At 34.8% G+C, this 12769-nt stretch overlaps 1 protein-coding gene across 5 annotated transcripts in view; it reads right to left on the bottom strand.

Annotated features, from left to right (window-relative positions):
• STAG2 (STAG2 cohesin complex component) overlaps window positions 1-12769 on the bottom strand; it is a 114171-nt gene that overhangs the window by 59297 nt on the left and 42105 nt on the right. For 4 of the 5 annotated variants that reach the window (XM_058536647.1, XM_058536646.1, XM_058536650.1 and 1 more), the window contains exons 2-4: window positions 9255-9398; window positions 5520-5598; window positions 1646-1810 (exon numbers count right to left, since the gene is read on the bottom strand). In XM_058536647.1, coding sequence (XP_058392630.1) covers window positions 1646-1810; window positions 5520-5598; window positions 9255-9298 — 288 coding nt within the window. In that variant the 5' untranslated portion in view covers window positions 9299-9398. Of the gene's footprint in view, window positions 1-1645; window positions 1811-5519; window positions 5599-9254; window positions 9399-9974; window positions 9994-12769 lie in introns of those variants that run through there. The other variant, XM_058536648.1, reaches the window with a different exon arrangement.

The following is a 12769-nucleotide window of genomic DNA, read 5'->3' as shown; positions in this document are numbered from 1 at the left end:
GACTTCCTTGATCAAATTTGGTATTAGAAAGATAACACAAGTGGGAGTAGACAAAACCAACTGGAGGTGGAGAAACGATTCGAGGAAATCAACGGAGAGATACTGTGGACATTCCGCTTTTCAGGGGGAAAGCACATTTAGAAACAGATGGCATAGAGGTACAATCTTAATATATGACAAACCATAAGCAACACAAAAATAAGGAAAATGTTCACTCTTTTAAACACTGAGATACCATTAACAAAAAGAATTAAGTATAAAGCTAAACTCTCACATTTTTTATTAGAAATTTTTGATGAGCCAAAAAGTTAAACAAAAACCCTACAGACTAGACAAAAATAGAACAGCCTAATTAGTTGTGGATATAATTTGAGATTTCTGATGTTAACAAAAATGAAAGATATCAGAAAAAAGATTAATGCACTTAACTACTTACAACAAAATATTATAGAAAAAAAGTATAATATAAAAATAAAAAGGAAACTAATGAAATGATCCATCATGTAACTGACATAATTTATCTCTTTGACAAAATTAAACCCAAAATGGAAACTAGAGAGAGGGGGATAATTTTTCAAATTAGGGAATGACTAAATAAACCACAGTATAGTAATATAATATTATTTTTTAATATCAAATGTGTATAAAAATAATCATTTAAATCATACCGGAAATAAAATCCACACTCTAATCTCAACTATATGAAAGCAAACCATATATGGATAAATGAAGGTAAATTTGAATTTAAGAAAATACACTGCTCTGCACAATTGGTGATAACTTAAAAACTAATAATTTTTTTTCATTTTACATGTTAAAATGTTCTTTATTAGTCCCAATTTATATTTTAAAATTTATTTACAAAACTACGCATATTTAGATAAGCCCATATTTATAAACAAGATTTGCGTTTCAGTTATTCATTAATAACAAAAAGCTTAAATGGCTAGTTCTCCCTAAACTATCCATGTGCACCTTTTGATTATTCTACGAAGGAAAGAAATTATTCCCTATAGCTTTTACAAATTAAATAACTTTATTAAGCATGTATATTGAGTATAGTATTTACTTAATTTTTAAAAACCATATGGGTTTAGCCTCCATTGTAAAGCCTAAATGCTTCTATTGTCATAAAATTATGGAGAAGAAACAAAATTAGTATGATCTGACATGGATATAACTCAAACTGTTTAGTCTTTTGCTAAGAAACAGCACAAGTAATAAAATTTGTAATAGACAACAGTGATCAAAATAATTCAATTCACTAAAGTGGATAGTAATTATATTAGGTCACTCAACCAAGAATTCTATAAGGGCAAAGGACTTCATATTTTAATGGCAGTTATATAAATCCAGGGGAAATTGAAACTTCATAATCAGGGTTTACATCAGCATATTTTTTGACCAATTTTTTATTATACACCATTAAAAGAAAATAATGCAGCAGAAAATGACTCAAGATGTAGCTTAAAGGTCTTTTGTCTGAATAGACAGATTCCTAGATTTCTGACTAGTTTTTGCTTTTTTCTAATAAGCAGTGTTAGAAAATTTTTAAATGCAATTTCAAAAATCAGGGATATATTTTATATAACTCACTAAAGTTTAAAATGTACAAATAAACTGGAAAGAACATGATAAACATTACCTGCATAGCACTCTTGCCCATTTTAACAACTTCAAACAACATCATGTTTTCCACTCCATTCTGTTGGTGATGACCATTCATTCGGTTTGGACCAGAAGGAGGTTTTCCTCCACCATTTCCACCTTTGCCCTTTTCTCCTGGGCCCTTTTTCCCTTTTTTACAAGTCTGCATAAAAATATAAGTTGAGTAAGTTCTATCATTATCCTTGAGAGTTCAAAATAAAGCTAGAGCAGAGGCAGCTAATAGGGTACATAATTATAACACGCTTAAACCTGACCTAAAGGGAAGTGCCGTACACATATGTCGTAATAAAATGATATGGTTATGACAGCCTCTATGTGGTATCAATTTTTTCATTTAGACTACCATACACCTCACATGACATTGTAGTTAAGAGCACAGTCTCTGAAGACTGACAGACTGTATGGAATGAAATTTCTACTCCTATTAGCTAAGTGATCTTGGGCAAGTTACTTAACCACACTGTGCTTCAGAGAGATTTTCTAATTTGTAAAGTGAGGCTAAAACTGTGCCTACTTCATAGGGTTGCTGCTTTAGGGTGCAGACTAGAGTGGGCAGCAAAAACAACAAAACTCTTTATCAAATAAGTAACTCATACTTAGTTCAACATTCTAACCTGATGTCTATTGTTAGTCATAAATCATTGCAGTGCATTGAAAAAGGAATTCTAAATAGTATGAATAGGTGTATCAACCTCATTCTCATTCTGGGCCCTCTCTCCAATACTTATTTATCATGAAAATTCAATTAATGAACACTGTGGAAATGAAGCCCCTTCATAAGGAAGTTGTCAATATTGGGGGTGGGGGCTTCATAAATCAATGAAAAGGTTGCCTAGATGCCTCAGTTATAAAATACTTCCCACAGCTTGTATACCTTGTCATAGAAAAACAAGTCATTCCCTAACTCAGAGTCCTCATTTCTAAAATGCCAGAGTTTTATTAAAATCTTTACAGATGAGAATAGATGATTTCTAAGGCCTCTTTTAGACCTACGCATTTCTATGATCTAGAACAAGGGGTGGCAAACTTTCTGTAAAGTACCAGATAGTAAATATTTTAGGCTTTGCTGACCACATATCATCTGTAACATATTGTCAACCCCTTAAAAATGCGAAAACCATTATTAGCTCACGGGCAGTACAAAAACAGGCCATAGTTTGCAGACTCCTGGTCTACAGCCAGGTCTACAAATTTATTTTCACTGACAGCCTGTATATTTCTATATTTTGTTCCATTGAGGGTCCTTCCTTCTTTTTCAAGAGTCCAAAACCACCCTACTCTTAACAACTACTTCAAACCCCTTCCTAACAACTGAAAGATATTATTTGTTAATTTACACTATTTTGTTAATGAGAGTCAGTCTTTGTGAACCTAAGCCATTAATTCCTAATTGTAGAATGAAAGGCTTTTGTCCTGAGTAAAAGGAATTTCAGAGATAAGGGTAAAAGAAAAGATCAACTACAAAGAGTACACTAGAAAAGTACAAAATGTTAATGTTAATTAACATGGAGCTATATATTTGCAATTTATCTATCATATACCTCAATATTCCCTGCCAGGATGAAAAACTAATTAGTACAATTAAAATGGCTCAATGGATATGCTATGCTAGAAAAAACAATGTGCAAGGAGTGATAATACAGGGAAGTACAAAAAGTAAACATGTTAACCTGAGTACAATCCTGTAGAGGAAAAAAAATCTCTAAAAAATAGACTATATGAGGTAGTCTACTACAGTGGATTAAGAGCACCATTTTTCAAAAGACGTGGGCTCAAATCCTCTAACCACTGAGCTTCTCTGGATCTCAGTTTCCCATCTATAAAAATGAGGAAGGGGCCGGCCCCGTGGCTTGGCCCCGTGGCTTGGCCCCGTGGCTTAGCCCCGTGGCTTAGCGGTTAAGTGCGCGTGCTCCGTTGCTGACAGCCCGGGTTTGGATCCTGGGCATGCACCGACACACTGCTTCTCCGGCCTCACAGCACTTCTCCGGCCATGCTGAGGCCACGTCCCACATACAACAACTAGAAGGATATGCAACTATGACCTACAACTATCTACTGGGGCTTTGAGGAGAAAAAGGAGGAGGATTAGCATAGATGTTAGCTCAGGGCTGATCTTCCTCACAAAAAAACAAAAAAAATGAGGAAGTTTTCTAATCCACGGGGTTGTTGAAATATTAGATGACATGTAAAAGTATTATTACAGTGATGGAACATACATAGTATAGTGTCAAAACACACTGGCTCTTATTATAATAAATCCTTGATCTGACCTCTAACACCTCACTCACAGCACTGGCTATATAAAGCTAACCAAACTATGCCACAAAAACACTGGGGAGTCCTCTATTCAGATACCACTGTGAGTCTTGTCCCAACTTGTAAATTCAATCAAAGTCAAAAGTAGAGTTTCATTTCTGCAAGATGGCTGCAGAACAAGAAAAAATGGTTTTCTAATGAATATACATATACAGTCATGCATCACTTAATGATGAGATACATTCCGAGCAATGCGCCATTAGGCGATTTCCCCATTGTGCAAACACCAGAGCAGACTTACACAAACCTAGATGGTATAGCCTACTACACACCTAGGCTCTACAGTACTAATTTTATGGGACCACCATTGTATATGCGGTCTATTGTTAATCTAAATGTCATTATGCAGCGCATGACTATACTACCACTAGAACTATGGCTGTCTGTGGATAGTCAGGAGTTAACATTTTTATTCATTCACAGTTCTCTCTCAAAACTTCTACTTTTTAAGGGACTAAGAAAGCATATAGAATTATGAAACACATGGATTATATGTACTCTAAAAAAATATTCCAAGGACTAGTTAAATAAATCATGCCTCATACATAAAATGGGATGCTAAGACACCATTAAATACTACAGACAAGAAAAGTTCACTGATAAGAAAACTGCTGACAACATACCATTGAGTTTTAAAAGCAAATCAAACAGTTTGCATACTGTGATTCCATTTAAGTAAAATTCAATGTGCATGTTTATATATATATGTTTATGTATAAAAGTATGTTCATCAAAATGTTTAAAGAATAAATTACCTCTGGGTGATAGGTTTATAGGAAAATTTTACTTTGTTCATTGTACATTTTGTATTATTTAGACTTTTTAAAAGTAAATGTGTCATGAGAAAATATAAATCAAAATTCACTTTGAGAAAGAAAATGCTGAACAAAAACAAGTCATCTTTTGCACAATGTATTTATATATGCATGGATCAAATGTACTTTTCAAAACAGCAAAATGATTTAACCATTCACCAAGTTATCCAGGGCCCTCAGGCTATCCACTCTAAATTTGCATTCTGTTGACACATAACTTCACTTTGTTTTTATCCTTGACATTACTTGTAAAGAGTAAAATTAATGTCAATTGTAACTCATTAGACTTAAACTGGTTGTAGGCTACATTTTCAGGGTTATAGGGTTTACTGGTTGTAGAGTTACATTTTAGAATAAGACATTTCATTTACTGCTTTGCTTTATATTTAACTACTCATGCGTAAAAATAAAGCCAACAATATCACATTTTACCTAGCATACTGTGCTTTACAAAATAAACTACTAGAAACAATAGTGTATTATTAATTTCAACTTTACGGTAGTGGAAATAGATGATCAAAAGATATTTGATCTAGAAGCCAAAGAATCCACGTGTTCACAAGGCTTACCATACCAATCAGGAAAAAAAAGATATTTTTAAAAGACAACGTCTGAGACATAATTAAAACTATATATATTTTATGTATATAATTATATGTATGCATTTATGTATATGAATGACCTTAAGAACCAAAATAACGTCCCATATTCTGTACATACTTTGCCTTTGCCTTGCTTCTGGTTTTTTCCTTCGATGTCTTCAAAATCTGTGTCAGAAGAAAAATGTGTTTCTGACTCCCTGTGACAGAAAGATAAGCAATTATTTAAAACTTTCCTTAGAAATGGAGATGGCGTTTCTAATTTTTGCCATATTTTCTAAAAGAAAGGCTTGGTTTACTCATTACAAAACTCCATATGAGCATTAAGTGTAATTAAGATGCTTTCCCAAAACATCATACCATAGCACATTACCAAATATATAAAATCACATAACCAACCACAAAAATAATAATCTAAAACACAAATGTCTAAACATTTTTATTTTGTTAATTTTTAACCAAAGCATAGAAAATGAAATCAGTGGCTCTCAAAACTTTAACCCTAGGAACTGTGGTGTTCTGTTGCAATGGCTGGTTTTATTTTCTGATTCAAAGACCATGGAGCTCAGGGAAAACTCTATTTTAACACTAGGCATTGGATGAGCTTTATTAGGAAATTTTAGCAATATTAAGGATCCTCTGACCTCTCCTACCTCACTCAAAAAATACTCATAAATCTAGGTGTAACTATACAAAACATCTATTTCTAAAGAATATGTATACAACATTTTTACAAACTAAATCATTTGAAATACAATAGGGAAAGTGTGCTAATTGATCAAAACTTTATAAAGTAAAGAGGTGGTGAGCTATAGAGTCAGGAGAACTGGTTCTAGTACTAAGAAACTGTGTGATCTTGGACAAGTGACAACCTCTCAATCTTCTCATCTATAAACAACGTACATGCAGGAAAGAATGAAATCTCTCAAGTCTCTTCAATCTCCAAGATGTAAATCTATAGTTCTAAGAAATTGTCCCTCACTTTGGAATAGGAGGAACACTTTGAACAACCTGGATTGTGTACAACCTGGATTTTCTCACACAGAAGGAAGTAGACTAATTTAAATACACATGTGTGATGCTTCTTATATATGTAAACATGGGTCTATCTATCTAAATAGTAGTAGCACATCCTCATTTAAATGCTTAAGGCAAGGCATACTCAGTATTTGGGTCACAATGAATTTTAGAATTGAGCCACACCCGTAAAAGATAAAGGTTTTACCACTCTAAATGTGTAAACCTAGTGCCAGTTTTGCTTAAAATAAATAGAATCAAAGTGAAAGGCTATCTTTCTAAAGCTAGTCTTCTCTAACTAGATTTCTTATATTTCCATTTTTAATGCTACAATAAGCAGTTGTCCAGAGGCTGTGAGGTAGGAATACTTTATAAATGTGAGCAGGGAAAAAAAATTACTATTTATAGCACTTACCTACAAAGTAATTTAAACAACATATTGAAGATAGTGGCAATCCTAACTATATTCTATAATGTTTCGAGGGAAGGGCCTATAATAATACCATTTCCCAGAGTTAATGCACCAAAAACTGAATGACTACTATAATATTAACCCTGAAACTCATGCCTGTTACTTCTTAAGAAAACTATTGTTATCAATATTCTTCCCAATGCCTATATGACCTTACAAAAAAAATTGAAACGCTTTTAAAATACCTTGGTGTATAAGTAATACTTCTTTCTTCCCAAGACATTTGTGGGACACCAGCTCTCTTAGAGAGCTCAGCAACTGCTGTAAGTCTGCAAACAATCACTAGTCTTCCCAATATTCCAACGGCCACAGAGTAATCAAAGGCTCAATTACACTCTTAATCTTCATCTCCAGGCTATCCCAACTAAGAGAATGAGCCACTAGAGGTTTGATTACTAACTGGAAAACCTTCTGAAGAAAGCTGAAGTGAGTAATCAGCATAGGAAACTAAAATATCCCCAACCAGAGAAGAAATATCCTCATGCGTCTGTCTTTCTCCAACGCTTTCTCTCAGCTTTTAAGATCAAAAGAACAACAACAATCGAGGCCAGCCCCATGGCGTAAGCAGTTAAGTGCTCGCACTCTGCTATTGGTGGCCCGGGTTCGGATCCCGGGTGGGCACCGAGGCACCACTTGTCAGGCCATGCTGTGGTGGCGTCCCATATAAAGTGGAGGAAAATAGGCACAGATGTTAGCCCAGGACCAGTCTTCCTCAGCCAAAAGAGGAAGATTGGCATGGATGTTAGCTCAGGGCTGATCTTCCTCACAAAAAAAAAAAAAAAAAAGAACAACAACAACAAAACCCTATCCTAGGTGAAATAACATATGTTTATGGAGAATATTGGGTTAAAACTTTAGTGGCTTGAAATTTCATGAGTATCACATGACTGAATCTTCCATTTCTTTCTCTTTACCCAGCCCCCCACCTCACATATCCAGTCAAATGCTGTCTATTCTACTTCCACAACATCAATTCCTTCTTATCCGCTATCCTTTTTCAGGCCCTGATTACTTGAGATAGTCTAATAGTCAATAGTTTATAATACAAACCTTTTTAATTATCTCTAATCTTAATTAAGAAATTTCATAACGTAATTTTACAATAGTCAAACCAAAAATTAATTTTCTCAGACTATCCCATATCCTCCCTCAAACAAAAAGAAAAACAAATTTTCCTCAAAAATCTTAAAGTAGAGTCAATATACTCGGATTTAAATCACATTAAAAACCATACTTTGAAATACTGGCAATATCCCAGTAGACCCTTAGGCCCTACTGAAAATAATAAAATTATTTTTTTTTAATTTTTTTATTTATTTATTTTTTCCCCCAAAGCCACAGTAGATAGTTGTATGTCATAGTTGTACATCCTTCTAGTTGCTGTATGTGGGACGCGGCCTCAGCATGGCCGGAGAAGCACTGCGTCAGTGCCCGCCCGGGATCCGAACCCGGGCCACCAGCAGCGGAGCGTGCGCACTCAACCGCTAAGCCACGGGGCCGGCTCAATAAAATTATTTTAAAAATGAAAACCTGTATACCATCAAAAGCAGACACTGGCTACCATTAGGTACAAGGGTATCTATCTGTTGTTTTCAAAATTTTTAGCAACCAGACTGTTTTCAAATCAAGTCTTATAAAGATCCTAATAGCAAATATAGTGTGGTGTATGTGTGTTTGTAAAGTTAAGTTAAAGGGATCCATGGGCAGTTTAAAGGTTCACTTTTCACTGAGGCACTAGTGAAACTGGAGCTTAGTATGAAAACCAGTCACTATTACATATAGTAGCTCAAATTCTTTCCTATATCAAACACCAAAGAGTAAGTAGAATAAAAGTTGAATAAGATGTATAGGTAGCTTTTAAGATGAGGATAAAGAAAACACCTATGTTGAAGTCACTTTATGGACCAATAAGCATATAATTTGTTTCTGCCAAAAATATGGAGAGCATGTCCTACCCTCCTAGATTTGTTTTAGCCTATCATCATTTGATTTTCTAATAGAAATCTGACATTACATCCTAAATACTACTGCATGATATATATTCCTTACTAATGAGAACACTTAGGAATTTCATGACACTTCCTCAAAACAGTTGCTATTGTAGAACCAATTATTGACTCAAAGAACTGCACAGCAAAAATAATAAATTGTGTAGTATCTAAATTAAAAAATAAATTTGAAACATAGTACCAAAAAAGCATGGAATAACTACTGTTACAGAGCCCAATGAATGTTGATATAAACTGTTTCAAAGTATACATACTACCTCATATATTAGATCTTCTCAAGCAGAAGTAATTTTTAACTTAATACATTTCCCATTTTGTGGATAAAGCAAGTATTTAAAAATTATCATAATATACTTACTGTAGTAGATTAAAATCAGTTGGTATTTCTGGAGCTGCTATCATTTCTTTATCATCTTCTGGAACGCCCCAATGTCAGAAATATATTCATGTATTTACGTGGGTAAAACGATGGTTTACTTCTTTCTTCTAAGACAGACAATTCCTTTAAAAGGGGGAGGATGCCATATTTACTATAAACACATCAAAAATATTGAGAAGGGTATCTATACTCAAAAACGAAATTTCCCAGCGCCTGCTAATATGTTTTAGTAGATAAGGATTTCTTTCCCTTGCATTTGACTGCTTTTTCTAGATACGGATTTGTTACAACTCTTGTAGCCCCACAATAGTAATAACAGATACAAAGCAAGAAGCTTGTATTACAGCCAATTATTTTAAAAATTTGTTATGATTCTCTAGCCTGGCTTAAAAAGACGTATGCCCTAACTAGGAACCGAATGTGACTCTTTTGCTGGTCCTGAAATCCTTATGGCAAGTTTAAACCACAATACAAGATGCCTGAAAATTCTATAGGTTTTTGCTGATGATGTATAGTACAGTTAAAAGGAGCTAACAAAAAACCTAAAACACTTTAAAAGCAGGCTCTTCTACAGTAGAAAAAACATACAGTACAAAGCCTGGCTTACTAATAAATAACCACTTCATGACAATACCACACTGTGTTGAACAGGGAAGGGAAAAAAATGTTAGCTCTGAGGTATTCCCTCAAGGAACTTACAGTCAATTTAAATATCAATAATATCATAGAGACAACAGATGAATGCCATTTGTGACCGAAGTAAGTGTAAGTTTGGCCATAGGAAGGTTACTATTTCCAGTTTTGTAGGTCAAAGATGCAGTTCCTACATGAGAGAAGGACGTACAAGCAAATGACAAGTCTATAACAAAAAAGAGAAAATAGGCTGGGTCTCAAGCTCTTAATTTTATGTGTAACTTCCTTTTATAATTTTCTTATGTTTTTCTTTTATTTTCAAGTGAATCTAGTACTTGGTGGCCACGTAAAGAAAAAGCAGATAAGACTAAACATATCCAATTAATAATAAATGTTCAAATATCACATACTGATAAACTTCTATCTAGAAGAGAAGTTTCCAACAGAATAGATGTTGTACAAGAAACTGATAATTTTTCCACTAATTTTAAATCTATAAAAAACATAATCCATAGCTACTAATATTTAATTAATATACAGAAGTCCAAAACACTGCGTTTCCTAGCTCACTCTAATTAAGCTACTATAAATAGCAAAATAATGAGGTAATAGAAGAAACAAGAAGAATGAAGAAGCCACAAAGTAAGCCCTGCATAATCAAGGGTTGTCTGCACCACCACTTTGAGTTTATCTTTTGTTCTGAAAAGTACTCATACATAGTAAAATCTTTATTTAGAGATGACCGTTAGTATGGTCTTCTCCTTACACTAAATCATGGTCCCAGGGTTGTTTCCCTCTGAGACCACTAATTGTTAATCTGGTTTTATTCTTATTGTAACCTAAGGAATTATCTAAGTAGTACACACCAGAGTTCTGAGGCTTGCCATCCACATGCCGGAGACACCCTAGCCTCCTAAAAATCTAAACTTATTTTAAAAAGAAAACTGTTTTTTAAAAAATAAAATAATTCTGTCTTTTAAAGGGAGCTAGAGAGGTACAGAGCTAATAAGTTCTAACCAACACATCAGGTCATCTAGATGACAAGATGGAAATAAAGTGCTTGCTTTGTCTGCCTACCTGCCCCCTCCCCAACTGGCTCACTCTCTCTGAGCATTTTATAAAACCAAACTTGCTGCATTCCTTAAATAAAATATCTTTAAACAGATTTTAAAGATAGTTCATAAATATATTCTCCTAAGGGACATAAAGAATGTATGAGCTCTGAAAAGCAGAGAGCACTATATAAAATAAGTATTGTGTGATATACTACATTTCTCTAAATAGCACAGAATTAACTTCTAGTGTAAAGAAGTTTTGTCAGATCAAATTATTTTGCTCAGTATAGGGCTACACTAACATGTATTTGGTAATTATAAACTAAAGCAAACACAAAAGAAAAACAGAATTTATAAAGATGTGAGTCTCCCAAACATGGTACCTATATTTTAACAAGAAATATCATGCCAGGGACTGATAGATTTAGAAAAAATTATTAAACTGGCAAACTCCCTATACCAGCGAAAGACTTGTTTTAAAAAGTTTCTGGGGCCGGCCCGGTGGTGCAAGCGGTTAAGTGCACACGCTCCGCTTTGCCAGCCCGGGGTTCGCAGGTTCAGATCCCAGACATGCACAGACGCACCGCTTGTCAAGCCATGCTGTGGCGGCGTCCCATATAAAGTAGAGGAAGATGGGCACAGATGTTAGCTCAGGGCAAGTCTTCCTCAAGAAAAAACAAAAGGGGGAGGACTGGCATCAGATGTTAGCTCACGGCTAGTCCTCCTCACAAAAAAAAATAAAAAGTTTCTAAATATTAAAAACCCATCCAGGGCTGGCCCCGTGGCTTAGCGGTTAAGTGCTCGTGCTCCGCTACTGGCAGCCCGGGTTCGGATCCCAGGCACGCACCGAAGCACTGCTTCTCCGGCCATGCTGAGGCTGCGTCCCACATACAGCAACTAGAAGGATGTGCAACTATGACATACAACTATCTACTTGGGCTTTGGGGAGAAAAAGGAGGAGGATTGGCAACAGACGTTAGCTCAGAGCCTGTCTTCCTCAGCAAAAAGAGGAGGATTAGCATGGATGTTAGCTCAGGGCTGATCTTCCTCACACACACACACACACACAAAAAAAAAACCCATCCAGCCAATTAAAAGTATCTACCATGTGCCAAATGCAGTTCTGGGCACTGGGCATACAGTGGTGAACAAGAGAGCAATGAACTTTGCCCTTATGGAACTACCTCTAACAATAAATGTGAAAATATATTCATTTCTACAAGAAGGCACTTACCTCTACTGCCACCTAATATTATTAAACATAAGAATACTAAATTCCATGTATCTGAGTTTTTACTATTTTAATCATTCTCTAATCAATTTGCCACCAAAAAAGTTTTTCATACCTCAAAAAAATTGATGTATATTAAAGTTGCTTTGTAATTTAAATGGGGAGAAAAAGGGTAAGTTAGCATTGTTTTTTTTTTTTTTAAGGAATGTAAACTTGATCTGCAGGAAGAGCTGAGAACTTTTCCCTTTTTATTGCAAATGTCTACAGCTGTATATAAATACCGTTTGCTTCCCCCAAAGACTTACATTAAAAATTTCACAAACAAGGTCTTTAAGTGTACTTGATACCATTTGACCTAAGTTTGGAAACCCAAAACTGTAAGAATATGTAATGCTCAAATAAAAGTATGAGTTTAATAATAAAACTCACCATACCATTCCTGGCCTACTGTAGGTTATTAATTTTTTTAGAAATATGCTCAAAGATCACAAGGTGGAGCTCTCACCTAGTGTCAAGGGAAAACTCCAAGATTTTTATCACATGTACCAATTTTCCATAACTACTATAGAAGAGTT

The sequence above is a fragment of the Diceros bicornis genome, chromosome X (genome assembly GCF_020826845.1).
Source record: "Diceros bicornis minor isolate mBicDic1 chromosome X, mDicBic1.mat.cur, whole genome shotgun sequence".
Taxonomy (NCBI): Eukaryota; Metazoa; Chordata; class Mammalia; order Perissodactyla; family Rhinocerotidae; genus Diceros; species Diceros bicornis.
This window is presented reverse-complemented; position numbering and strand designations above follow the sequence as displayed.